At 54.0% G+C, this 12,087-nt stretch overlaps 1 protein-coding gene across 4 annotated transcripts in view; it reads right to left on the minus strand.

Annotated features, from left to right (window-relative positions):
- ARHGEF10L (Rho guanine nucleotide exchange factor 10 like) overlaps positions 1 to 12,087 on the minus strand; it is a 150,050-nt gene that overhangs the window by 95,414 nt on the left and 42,549 nt on the right. For 3 of the 4 annotated variants that reach the window (XM_084787943.1, XM_084787944.1, XM_084787941.1), the window contains exon 2: positions 2,461 to 2,543. In XM_084787943.1, coding sequence (XP_084644069.1) covers positions 2,461 to 2,497 — 37 coding nt within the window. In that variant the 5' untranslated portion in view covers positions 2,498 to 2,543. Of the gene's footprint in view, positions 1 to 2,460; positions 2,651 to 12,087 lie in introns of those variants that run through there. The other variant, XM_084787942.1, reaches the window with a different exon arrangement.

The raw sequence follows: 12,087 nt of genomic DNA on the forward strand, positions 1-12,087 counted from the left end.
TATGGTTTGGGTTTCAGAGACAGGGTCTCATGCGGCCTAGGCTGGTCTCAAACTCACTATGCACCCTAGGCTGACCTTGAACTTTTGATACTCCTGCCTCTACTGTGGTGGGAGGGAGTGCTGCATGAGGGACGTGCGCCACCACATCCAGCTCTCAAAATAAATTTTTCAATCCCAGAATAAATGACCAGGAGTTGCTGCCTGCTATTTGGGGGATGCATAACACAGACTTATCCTGCTTCGTGGATGCCTAACGTCTCTGTGTCCTCTGTCTTTACGCCACAGTGACTAAGGTCTTAGGGCTCCTCTCAGCCCTGAGCATCAGCTGGAGGTGAGCATGGAGGTACCTGAACATCAAGCTTGGCTTCTTCTCTCAAAAAAAAAGGGGGATCACAGGGCCTGGGGTCACAGGGCTACCTGGCTCCCAGGACTGCGTGAGACCCCTGGTGCAAGGGCTAAGCTCAGCCACCACCAGCCATTTGCATGACACTGATGCCAGGTATATGACTGTCATTCGTCACGTCACGTGGCTCCGTCGTGTTTAGTACTATTATTACCGCTCAGCTGGAGTCACGTCCACGTCTGTGGCTAACATGAGCTGTCCCTTCCAACTCACAGGCCAGCCCAGGTCACACTGGCTCCCCCCAGGGATTGTCAAGGACTCAGTTCCCTTCCACACCTCCTTCCTTGAAGAGTATAAACAGCTCCAGCGAGTCTCATTATGTCATCACCAGTCCAACCAGCAGCTCCAGGCAGCCCTGAGCCAGTGACTCCCAGGAAGTTAAGACATTGGCCTGAGAGGTCAGAGCTCACTGAGGACCCTGGTGGGGAAGAGTGCGCTAGGAGAGACAGGACCATGCCCAAAGGAGAAGCCAGCCATTCCTCACCAAGGCCTGGGAAAGGACCAGAGGTGAGGCCACCCTCAGGGAGTCAGACAAATGAAGACAGGGAATAGATTCAGGCCGCCAGGATGGCAGGAGTCAACGACCAAAAGCGAGAGCCCCAACTCCAACCCCAGCACAGCACAGACTGAACCATGGGGTGGGTCAGTGTGGGCCATTCCTTCCTCAGGGACTGAAAACTAGACACAGGCAAGGGACCAGGTCAACAGGTGACAGGGGAGCCAGGAAGCCAGCTGTCAGTCAAAAGCTCAGAAGAGAGGCTCTGGCCCGCTCTGTTCTGTTTTCATTCTTACTTTCCAAATGGCCTCCTCACAGGGTAGAAGAAAGAGATCTGGGGGGCGCCCCCAGTGGCAGGAGGCCCCTGGCACAGCAAAAGATCCCCTCCTGGCTGGCTGCCCTCCATCACCACCCCCAGGACACCCCACATCACTCTTTATCAGAGGAGAAGGGCCCAGTGACCCAGCCCAGGGTGATTGGAAGCCCAGCCCTTCTTCGCCATCTGCACAGCTGGCATGACAGGTGCCAGTCAGTCATGCCCTTGACAGGCACACCCAGCCCTCAAGAGAGCCAACCTAAGTGAGTCTAGGAGGCAGGGGTACTAAGAAGACACCATGGCCATTGGAAAGCTAGAAGGATCCTCCCACGGTGGCGAAGGTGGGACCACAGATTAGTGGATCCCTCATACCCCACAAAGGAACATTCCGGAGGGAAGGAGATTCATCCGTTGGGCCCCACCAGGGCTTAGACACTCAGAGATGACCCACACCAGCTATCCACGCCCTTCGCTGACACACACTCCTATGCACTGAGCACTGGTTGCCACACACAGCTCTTTATGCACGTTTAAACAAACAGTACAGAAGAGGGTGTCATTATGACCCCATGTTTACGGATAAAGACACTGAGCTGTAGAGACACCATGTCACATACCTAAGCTCGCGGTGTAAGGGCAGGGGTCAGGATCCAAACTTAGGGGACTGGGCTGGGACCCAAGGAGCCCTCGCTGGAGCAGATTTACCCTCTTCCCCCCTTGCAGGGGTTAGGAAAGGGGGCAGGCAGAGAAGAGGTCAGGAAGCTAGGCTTGTGGGTAAGCCAGCCATCAGGACAGGGTCCAGATGCCACCCTGAGGTAGCTGGGGCCCCACTAAAGAGGATGCCACGTGAAACACAGGAAACTTGACTGAATTCTAGCTCAGCAAGTGGTTTGTCGGGTAAATACGCATTTTTCTTCTTTTCATAAACCAGTCAAAACTGGGATGCCTCAAAGATCTAGCCTTATGGTGAGACCCTTCCCGCCTTGATCCCAATTTGCACTTTCAACAGACCGGCTCGGTCCCCAAGTGCCCCTCAATCCAAGGCCCCAAACTATCCAGCTCTGCAGGTGATCTTAGGGGACAGGTAATGCATCAGAAGATGCCTGGTGCTTGCTCTAAAGGCATGACTCCATCTTGTGGACAAGGAAGCCGAGGCAGATGAGACAGGGCACACAGCCAGCAGAGCACAACCTACTCAAAGCCAGTTCAGCTCACCCCCGTCACCGGGCCCCTGTGGTACAGTACCTATGGCAGGCTGAGGAGGAGGGTTCGAGGAAGCCATCAGACAGAGTCCGGGTCAGTCTAGCACCGTCGTCCTCACTGTCCACCTGTGAAAAGAAGGCCAGAGACTCAGTCCAACTACCTGAAGGAGAGACAGAGAGGGAGCCTGGCCCTCAAGCCGTGCTCCAGCCTAGCCACACTCCTGCTCTTCCCAGCAGCCCCAGAAAGGGCCCAGCCTCCACCCCATATAAATCATTAACTTATAGGGAAACTGGCAGCTGCATGGCAGAAATCCCCATCTTCCCAGAATTCACCACAGCCACAATCTGCCTCAGGCCACTGCCAAGGGGCTGGCCCATAAAACAGCCTGTGGGCCAGCCAAGGTGGTCTCCCCCATGTCCTCTAGCCCAGGACCTAGGGTCACACTTGAAGATCCAGATCCCCATGTTCTAGAAACCACAATACCCTGGATAGGGCTGTCACGAATACAGCTGGATGCTTGCTCCTCATGCTGTCGACATCGCCTCAGGTTCCTATGGCCCTAACTGTTCTCGCAAGCCCCTCCTGTGGCCCTGATAAAAAGCCACCCTCTCTTGTTCCTCACTGTCCTGCACTATGTGGTTGCCCAGCTGGCACGCAGCCACCAGCCTAGGTACACAGTTGTAGAAAGCAAAGGGCCACAGAGAGATCGATAGCACAGGACAGGGACAGAATTCAAAATGCCCCAAGCTAAGGCAGCTTTCTGCCTAGGTGGGACAGGGCCACTCCCATGGCATGGAGCTCACACGTACAGCAGGGCCAAGGCATGGGGGATGGGCTCCCCAGGCTATGGAACAACCTTGTCAGATGTCCCTTGCAGACAAGGAGAGGAACCTTGTCTACACCTCTGATCTAGTAGCTGTCCTGCAGGGACAGAATCAGGCCCGAAGAAAGAGGAGAGCGCGCCGTCCGGCCTGGCTCTGTCACCAGCTGGCCCGTCGATCTGTTTCCCTTTTATTTTAACTCACTAAAAATAACTTTTATTTTTACTAACTAACTGACCAAATAAAAATGGAATGCGCAAGGATGACAGGAAAAAGTGATGACAAGTGACATTCATGGAGCTCCTTGCAGCTCGGAGGCCACTCCAAGTCCAGAAGAAGCCCTTGTGTAGACTGACACTTCATAATGAAAAAATGAGGTCCAGGGTGGGTCTGAAACTTTTCCCAAGATCACACAACTAGGAAGAGGCAGGATTTACACCAAGAATATACACTATCTGTGTTCCTTAAAGAACCCATATGGAGCTGGAGAGATGGCTCTATGGTTAAAAGCACTGGTTAAGAGCTCTTGCAGAAAGCCGGGCGTGGTGGCACACGCCTTTAATCCCAGCACTTGGGAGGCAGAGGCAGGCAGATCACTGTGAGTTCGAGGCCAGCCTGGTCTATAAAGCAAGTCCAGGACAGCCAAGGCTATACAGAGAGACCTTGTCTTGAAAACCCCAAAAAAAAAAAAAAAAAGAATCCTTTGGCCAGGCATGGTGGCGCACGCCTTTAATCTAAGTACTTGGGAGGCAGAGGCAGGTGAATCACTGTGAGTTCGAGGCCAGCCTGGTCTACAAAGTGAGCCCAGGACAGCCAAGGCTATACAGAGAACCCCTGTCTCTGAAACAAACAAACAAAAAAAAGAATCCCTCTAAGCTCTTATACTCTTTCTTTCTTCCTCTGTCTCTCTCTGTCTCTCTCTCTCTCTCTCTCTATGGTACCTCCCCCCTCTTTCCTTCTCTCCCCATGCTCATTTAATAAACTGCATATAATCTTAAAAAAAAAAAAGAAAGAAAGCCGGGCGTGGTGGTGCACGCCTTTAATCCCAGCACTCGGGAGGCAGAGGCAGGTGGATCGCTGTGAGTTCGAGGCCAGCCTGGTCTACAAAGTGAGTCCAGGACAGCCAAGGCTACACAGAGAAACCCTGTCCCCCCCCCCAAAAAAGAGAAGAAGACGAATCCTTCTGAGCCAGGCAGTGGTCATACACGCCTTTAATCCAGGAGGCAGAGGCAGAGGCAGGCAGATCTCTGAGGCCAGCCTGGTCTACAAAGCTAGTTCTAGGACAGATAGGCCTACACAGAGAGAAACACTGTCTCAAACCACAAACAAACAAAAATGTTCCTAGAACAATCCAACATATTCACTAGCTGTCACAAGCTTGTTCAGTTGCCTTATCCCCTTTTCATGACGTCATCTTCTATTTCAGCCACCCTGAAGTCAAGCATGTCACCATGCGTCTGCCATTGTTCCCTGGGCCTAACGCCCTGCCACATTCCCACATCTCCTGCCTCACTTCATCTCATCACTGGGGCGCTGGGCACATCTCCCTTTGCTACCCGAGAGGACACAGGATGCCATGAAGAAACCTGGCGGCTCAGAGTCTACCTTCCCCCAACCGTAGCTTTTATCCAGAGGTTTGCCACAGATGTTCAACTTCCTACCTGCTCGCTGTCATTAATGCTTTATGCTGTCTGGAGTCTTCGCTGCCAGACCTCCCTGGGGATCTTGGACACAGTCCTTGCTAACACAGAGGGACCCCTGAACAGCTCAGCTCGTTCACACAGACCCCTGCACTGTCCCTGTTTTAGTTTTGGTTTTGGCTTAATTCTTGTTGATTTCAGAACAGTGCATGCAGACATGCATGTTTGCTTCCTGACACTGGGAGTTAGAAGCCAGAGGCTTGTGTTTGCTAGACAAGCACTCTACCACTGAGCTGCACTCCAGCTCAGCCTCACCTTAAACATATATATTATCATTCATAATTATGTATATATGATGTGTACATAGCTGTGTGCCCAGCAATCCTCTTGTCGCTACCCCCTACCACACACACACACACACACACACACACACACACAGACACACACACACACACACAGTGCTAGAGTTATAGGTATGCTTGTGGCCACATCTGGCTTTTTATAGTGGGAATTTGAACTCAGTTCCTCATGGTTAACACAGTAAGCACTCTGATGTGCTGAGCCATTTGCTAGGCCAACCTCCCTTCTCACACAGGACACAGCAACACTGTACTTGCCCTAAACAGCACCGCAATCACCCACAGGTCATAACCGGCCCTAGCTGTAGAGGCAGAGGCTGTCCTGGTCTCTTGGTGTTACACACGAGGCAGCACCTGGGCCTTTGTGGAGGTTAGGGTTCACAAAGCCTTCGAGGTTCACCCCTAAAAAGACAAGTCTACAAGGATGGATGCCCGGGGAGGGACTGATGTCACTCTATTTGCAAACTGAAAGATGGAAGGACGGCCGCCTAGCTGTCCTGCAGGGCTCCTTCTGGCGGGCTCGGCCCCTCGGATCTTCCTTGTGAGCACTGGGACCCGAAGGCAGGAAAACAAATGCCCATTTCACAGAAAGAAAAATGGAGGCGGCACCATCCAGCCTCACAAGCATGGCATGACAACAACAATGACAGAGGCTTAGACTTCATCTTGGAGCCAAAATCCAGAGACCTTCCCTTCCAGGCCAAGAAGCCCCGTGTCCTGCTCATCCTCCAAGGCCTGAAGATTTCCCCAGACCGGCGGGCACACGGCAGCGCCTACAGAACAGGAAGCTTTCCTCTTGTGTTTTCTATCTAATCCCCATCCTTTACAGAGAAAGAAACAGGCCAGAGAGGTTAAGGATTGGCCCCAAGGTCACACAGCCAAGGAGAGCAGCCGACAGGCAACAACACACGCAGGGCTCTGGTCTCAGCAACTGTGCTCAACTCTCTGCTGGCCACACTGGTCCCTGGACTTCAGGGTTGGACTCTGGAGGCACATGATCCAGGCTAATCAACAGCCCTGGAAACTCCTCCGGGCAAGGACATATGCTAGTGAGGCCTGCTCACACTCACAAGCCTGTGGGCTGCCACTCCTCAGGAAGCCACTAGTCACCAAAGGACGTGGGTAAGTGAGGGGCCTGGCTCAAAGCTGCCTCCGCCACCTCTACAGGCCCTCGCGGGCAACAAGAAATACAGAGAAGACAGGTAGAACTTCCAAAGAGGACCCCGGGTCTCTGCCAGCCAGCCCTCCTTTCGCTAACACACAAGACACGGGTTTTGACAACTAGTTTGTTTTGGAATTGGGGCTAGGCTAGAGTACCAAGAGCTCTGGTGTCTGTCTGCATATATGAGGTGAGGATCTAGGACGTGGCTCAGAGGATGCTCTGCAGGACCGCTGAGGTGGGGGTGGGGTGGAGGGGTAGTGTCTCACCTGCTGAACTCAGTTCCTAGGCACTGGCCTGTGTGTGGGTAGCTCTCTGAGCGACTCCCATCCCCCTACCACCCTCATGAACCCCAGGAAACACTCCCAGGGGAACCCTGACTTCAGGAAGGACTGAAAGTGGTACCCGGACAGGGTGGACCTTGGGAGGGGTTCAGAGCAGGAAGGGGCGGGTCCCAGAAGCACTAGTCAGGAAACTTCTGGCTACTCTTGAGTGAGACTCAGGGAACAAGCTATGGCCCATGCTCCCAGCTGAGGAACTCCAGCCTCAGAGGCGGCATGTCTGACTCCTGGATGCTGGGGGGGGGGGGGGGTGCAGGAGCAGGGGGGAGGGGAGAGCGGGGGGGGGGGGGAGAACAGCTTCAGCTGGGCCCACTGTCCTCCAGCGTCCCTCTAGCTTCTGGCTCTCATCAGATAGGTACGTGGCCAACTGGTCCCCACCTCAGGGACCCCAGTTTGCCCACTCTGGTCAGCCCCCTTCTTCATCCAGAGCCTAAGCAAGGCCTTCCCAGGTGAGCCGCTCGCCTGCCCTCTCTGATCTCAGCAGCTCCTGGCCTGGCCTGGAACTCTGCTGCCTGTAACGGTGGGGGCCTGCTTCAGATCGCGGGGCCTTTGTTCAGGTTGTTTGTTCTCTCCAGATGGAACCCTCCCTCAGCAAACTCCTACTAAACCCTCAAAGCCCAGTCCTACTTTCTCCATTGAGACTCTTCTCTTGATTCGCCTCACACAGCGGCTCCTGGGCCGTGGCTGTGGAACTTTCTAAAAAGGACACATAGAGGCTCTGACTTGGGGTGTGGCTGGTCCTACGCCCAGAGGTTATTTTCGAAAGCTCAAAGAACATGGAGACACACACAAGGTTGGTGACACTGCCCCTATTACAGGGGTCTTGCTCACTGGACTAGAAGCTTTGGGATGCACTGGGCCGCACTTGGGCGTGGCCTACAGCAAGTGGGAGTGGCCTACAGCAAGTGCCGATTTATTGCCCAGCTGAATACAGGAGCAACACTTCCCCTCTCCCCCACCCCCTTAGAAACAAAGGGCACGGAGCTGGGGCGGCTCTAGGGGTGAGCTTCTGATGGATGGATGAAGGGGAAGCTGTGCACCAAACCCGGGGGTGGGGGTGGAGGCAGGGACTCCGCCCTGCACAGAAACCTGGATGGAGAGAGGCTGGCTATAAAGGAAGATGGCTCTGAACAGGAAGTGGGGCTGAATCCCAGCCAGGAGGGGGCACCATGGCTACTATGCAAAGCCCAGCCCTTGGAATTCCTCAGCACCAAGGGCCACCTAGTGGCGACTCTACTCAGGGACTCCCAAAGACCACGGGCTCAGCCAAAAAAGGGGGCAAAGAGGAATCAAGGCGCACTTGTGTGAGAGGGATGTGGCCCCAGCCTCAGCTGGGCTCCTTGAGGACCAACTCAGCGCTTAAGGGTGCAAGGATGGTACTGAGTGACACGGCAGGTTCCTCATGAATGCCCTAGCAGGGGACTTCTTTCATCTAAGGACCAGCCAAGGAGCAGAAATCAGAAACGAAGTTAGTTTGTGTCCGCCACAGTCGGTCTTCTGAATTCCTTCCTGTCCCAGAAGAACCCGTGCCTGATGTCCCCAAGGCCTAGAGGCCACTGAGCTTAGAGGCACTGGGAGAGAAGGCAGAGCTGTCCCTCAGCTGCTGCGGGTGGAGGGAAGTCCTCCAGCGGCAGAGAAGACCAAAGAGACAGCGGGGCTTGACTCCTCCCCTGTGGGCCACGGAGTTCCCCAGACATTGGGTCATTCAAGCCCTTGTTTCTTAACTTCCTTTCTTTACAGGGAACAGGGAGGGAGTCTCTCCACTCTGGGGTGGGCGAGGCCTGGTCAATGGAGGCAGCCAGGGAACAAAGGATGCCTTGTCCCCAGCTCACCATAGGTGCCCGCCCCACCCCAAAGATCTCCTAGGCCACTCCCTGGTCAGTGATGGAGCACACCACCCCCCAGGCCTCTGTGGGAAGAAGCCATCCCACAGCCTGGTCAGAGGAGACCCTGGGGTCTGTTGCCCTGGAAACCAGAGCCGCCTGGAGAAGCTGCTGGATCCAGCAAGTAAGGGTGCCTGGCTGTTACTAGACTCAGACTCCGCCCTCCCCTCCCCTCCCCACCCCCTTCCATTAACCCTGCTGTTCCTGGAGTCCAGCCAGGCTGGAGTGCATATGAAAAAAAAAAAAACAGTTCATCTGCTCCACTGTTCTACCCTCTTCTCTGGGGACCCTGTGTTCCCAGCCACATCCTGAGCTGTGACTTGGAGAGCAGAGATGGGTGAGTTTGTCCCTGTCACTCCACTAGCCTGGGCTAACTCAGATTCCGTACCTGGAGGAAGCAAGCCACTTCTCAGGGAACGGATGCCAGACTAAGAGGGAATTCTGCCACCCTCCTTTTGATGAATTTAATTTTGGATTAAATTAATGAAATGACTGGGCCAGTGTCCTGGTGGGGGGTTGGGGGGACTTGAGATGAGGATGACGGCCTTTGAAGCTCTGTAGCCTCCAGATAGGTAGGTGAAGGGTGGTGGGCTACAGCCAAGGGGTCAGGGGACGGCATCTTAGAGGGACTCGGTGGGAAATGGGTGGGAGAGGCACAGACATTTGTCCCATTACATCAGCCCCAATGGCCAGAAGCATCAAGTCCATGTGTGGCCTCCCCATTGAGACCAGGTCCTAGGGAGTGTCCCTAGGTCTCAGATTCACCTGAACTTCCAGGGGGTTAATCTTACCTCTCCTCCCTTGCACCCAAGTCTCTCACCCTTTTGCCTACAATAAGCCATTTTCATGAACATAGTACCTACTTCCTGCTAGCCTAGCCTCCAGAGGAACCCAAGGCACCTGTCCTTAGGTGGCAGGCACCCGGCGCAGGTACAGGCAGGCCTAGCCCTGACTTCTGCCAGGCAGGCCCCTGGGCAGGGCAGATGGGTGTTGCAACCCACGTCCAGGAAGATGCCACAGGGAGTGCTCTGGGACAAACTCACTGTGTCCAAGCTGGGCTAACTCCACTGTGTGAGGGAAATGACTGCATATGTGCTGAGCAGCTAAGGCTCTCAGGGTGGGGGTGAGGATTAAACTTAGCCTGGCTCCTGACCAGAGCTCACCAAGGGACCTCACACTTAGAGGACTGTGCAGCCACTGCTGGGGCCTCAGCACATGCCCAGGTGGGCTCTAACCTGCACATCATCACCTTCCTTCACCCCCCCCCCACAGAGCTCCCCACCACGGTCCAGTGGCACCCTGCCTAGCAGGGCAGCAAAGGCCTCAATATGGACCTAGTACTAGGCAAGCATTCTGGGGCCCCTCCCTGTGGCTTCCGGCCTCCAGACCATGTGGAGCATGCGCAGCACGGAGACTTCTGCAGGCTTAGAATTCAGGTTGGGTATGTGCTAAGTAAGGTTCATCAGGTGAAAGTGCTGGCCCTGCAGGCCTGACAGCCTGAGTTCAGTCCCTGGAAGGCACACATTAAAAACAGCCCAATGCAGTATCACTTCTCTGCAATCACAGCAAGATGAGAGGCTGAGACAGGGGGATCTCACAGAAGCTAGTGGACCTGCGATGCTGAAGCATGCAGAGCTACAGCAGAAAAAAAAAAAAAAAAGACAGTCTTCAACAAGGTGGAAGGGGAGAATTGATCCCCATTGATCCCCAAAAGTTGTCCTCAACCTCCTCAAACACATTGAAACACACACATTCATACACACACACACTCTCATACACACACCACACACATACCACACATACATTTACACACTCACATATACTCACACATGCATACACACCACACACTCATACACACACTCACAAATACCACACTCTCATACACACACTCACAAATACCACACTCTCATACACGTACCACACTCACATACACATGTACCACACACTTACACACACACACACACACACACACAAGAACGTGACCCTGTGGGCCTCTCTGAGCAGGAGCACCTGCCTGCCCTGGCCCTGCTTTCACTCCACATGTACATTGATGAACAGTGTGAGACACCTGCTCCTCACCTGGCCTCTGCAGTGACACCAGGATGAGAGAAAATTCCAGGTGTGGAAGGAAGAAGAATGTACACCACAGTACAGAAGTGTGTGGGGTTAACGCCAAGGCCATCAGCACATACCTCATTAGCTCATCTCTATGGCTACGGTACTGCCCACCTTAAAACCACAGAGGCAAGCCAGACAGGGTGATTCACGCCTGTAACCCCAGCACTTAGGAGATGGGGCAGGGTTGCCACAAATTGGAAGCCAGCCTGTTCTACCTTGAAAGGTGCAGACCAGCCAGGGCTACATACCAGACCCTGCCTTTTTGGATTTGTTTGTTTGTTTGTCTTTGGTTTTTTGTTTGTTTGCTTGCTTGCTTTTTATATTTTTGAGACAGGGTTTCTCGGTGTAGCTTTGGCTGTCCTGGAACTAGCTCTGTGACCAGCCTGGCCTTAAACTCACAGAGATGCACCTGCCTCTGCCTACCAAGTGCTGGGATCAAATCTGTATGCTGCCACCGCCCAGCTCGGACCTTATCTTTTAAAAAGGCTGGAGCTATAAGCGACTAGTTAGTCGGGTACTTTGCTGAACATATGAGCAAAGCCCTGAGTTCAACTCTCCGCACCATATAAAACCTGACGTGATGACACACACCTGACCAGCACACCAGGAGGTGCAGGATAGACGATCAGACGTTCACCAGGTGGTGGTGGTAGCACATGCCTTTAATCCCAGCACTTGGGAGACATAGACAAGCAAATCTCTATGAGTTTGAGGTCAGCCTGAACTACAGAGCAAGTTTCAAAAACAGCCAGGGCTACACAATGAGACCCTGTCTCTCAGGAAAAAAGAAAAGAAGATCAGGGTTATCCTTGGCTATACAACAAGTTAAAGGCCAGCCTGGGCTACATTAGCCCCTGCCATAGGAGGGAGGGGAAGAGGGAGGGAAGAAAAGAGGGAGGGAAGAAGGAAAGGAGAAAAGGATCTCCTCCACCTGTCACCCACTGCCCCGCTCACCTCTACCACAGGCTTCTAAGAAGCATGGCTGGGTTCTGTCTCCAGCTCTCCTGCTCTCTCCTGCAAGAAAGTATCTGCTCAGTTCCCACAAGCCAGCTCCTGGGGTCACCAGAGGCCCTACAATACAAGACCCACTAGACAGACCCCGACCCCCACTCAGCCCACACACCCACAGCATCGGTCCTCAGTCTGTCTCTCTTCACCTCAGCTGCTGTCATCCAGCTTCCCTGCCTCCACCCCCACACACCCCCGCACCCCCACACCCGGCTTCACACCCCAAACCTAGATCCCAGGCTCTGCCTCAAACCAAACTGCCTCCACCTGCTCCCTGCTCTAGCGACCTCGCCCCGCTTTGTGGTTCCACACCCCACCCACCCGCTGCCACCTTCACAGC

Source organism: Acomys minous (assembly GCF_964271855.1).
Source record: "Acomys minous genome assembly, chromosome: 6".
NCBI classification, from domain to species: domain Eukaryota; kingdom Metazoa; phylum Chordata; class Mammalia; order Rodentia; family Muridae; genus Acomys; species Acomys minous.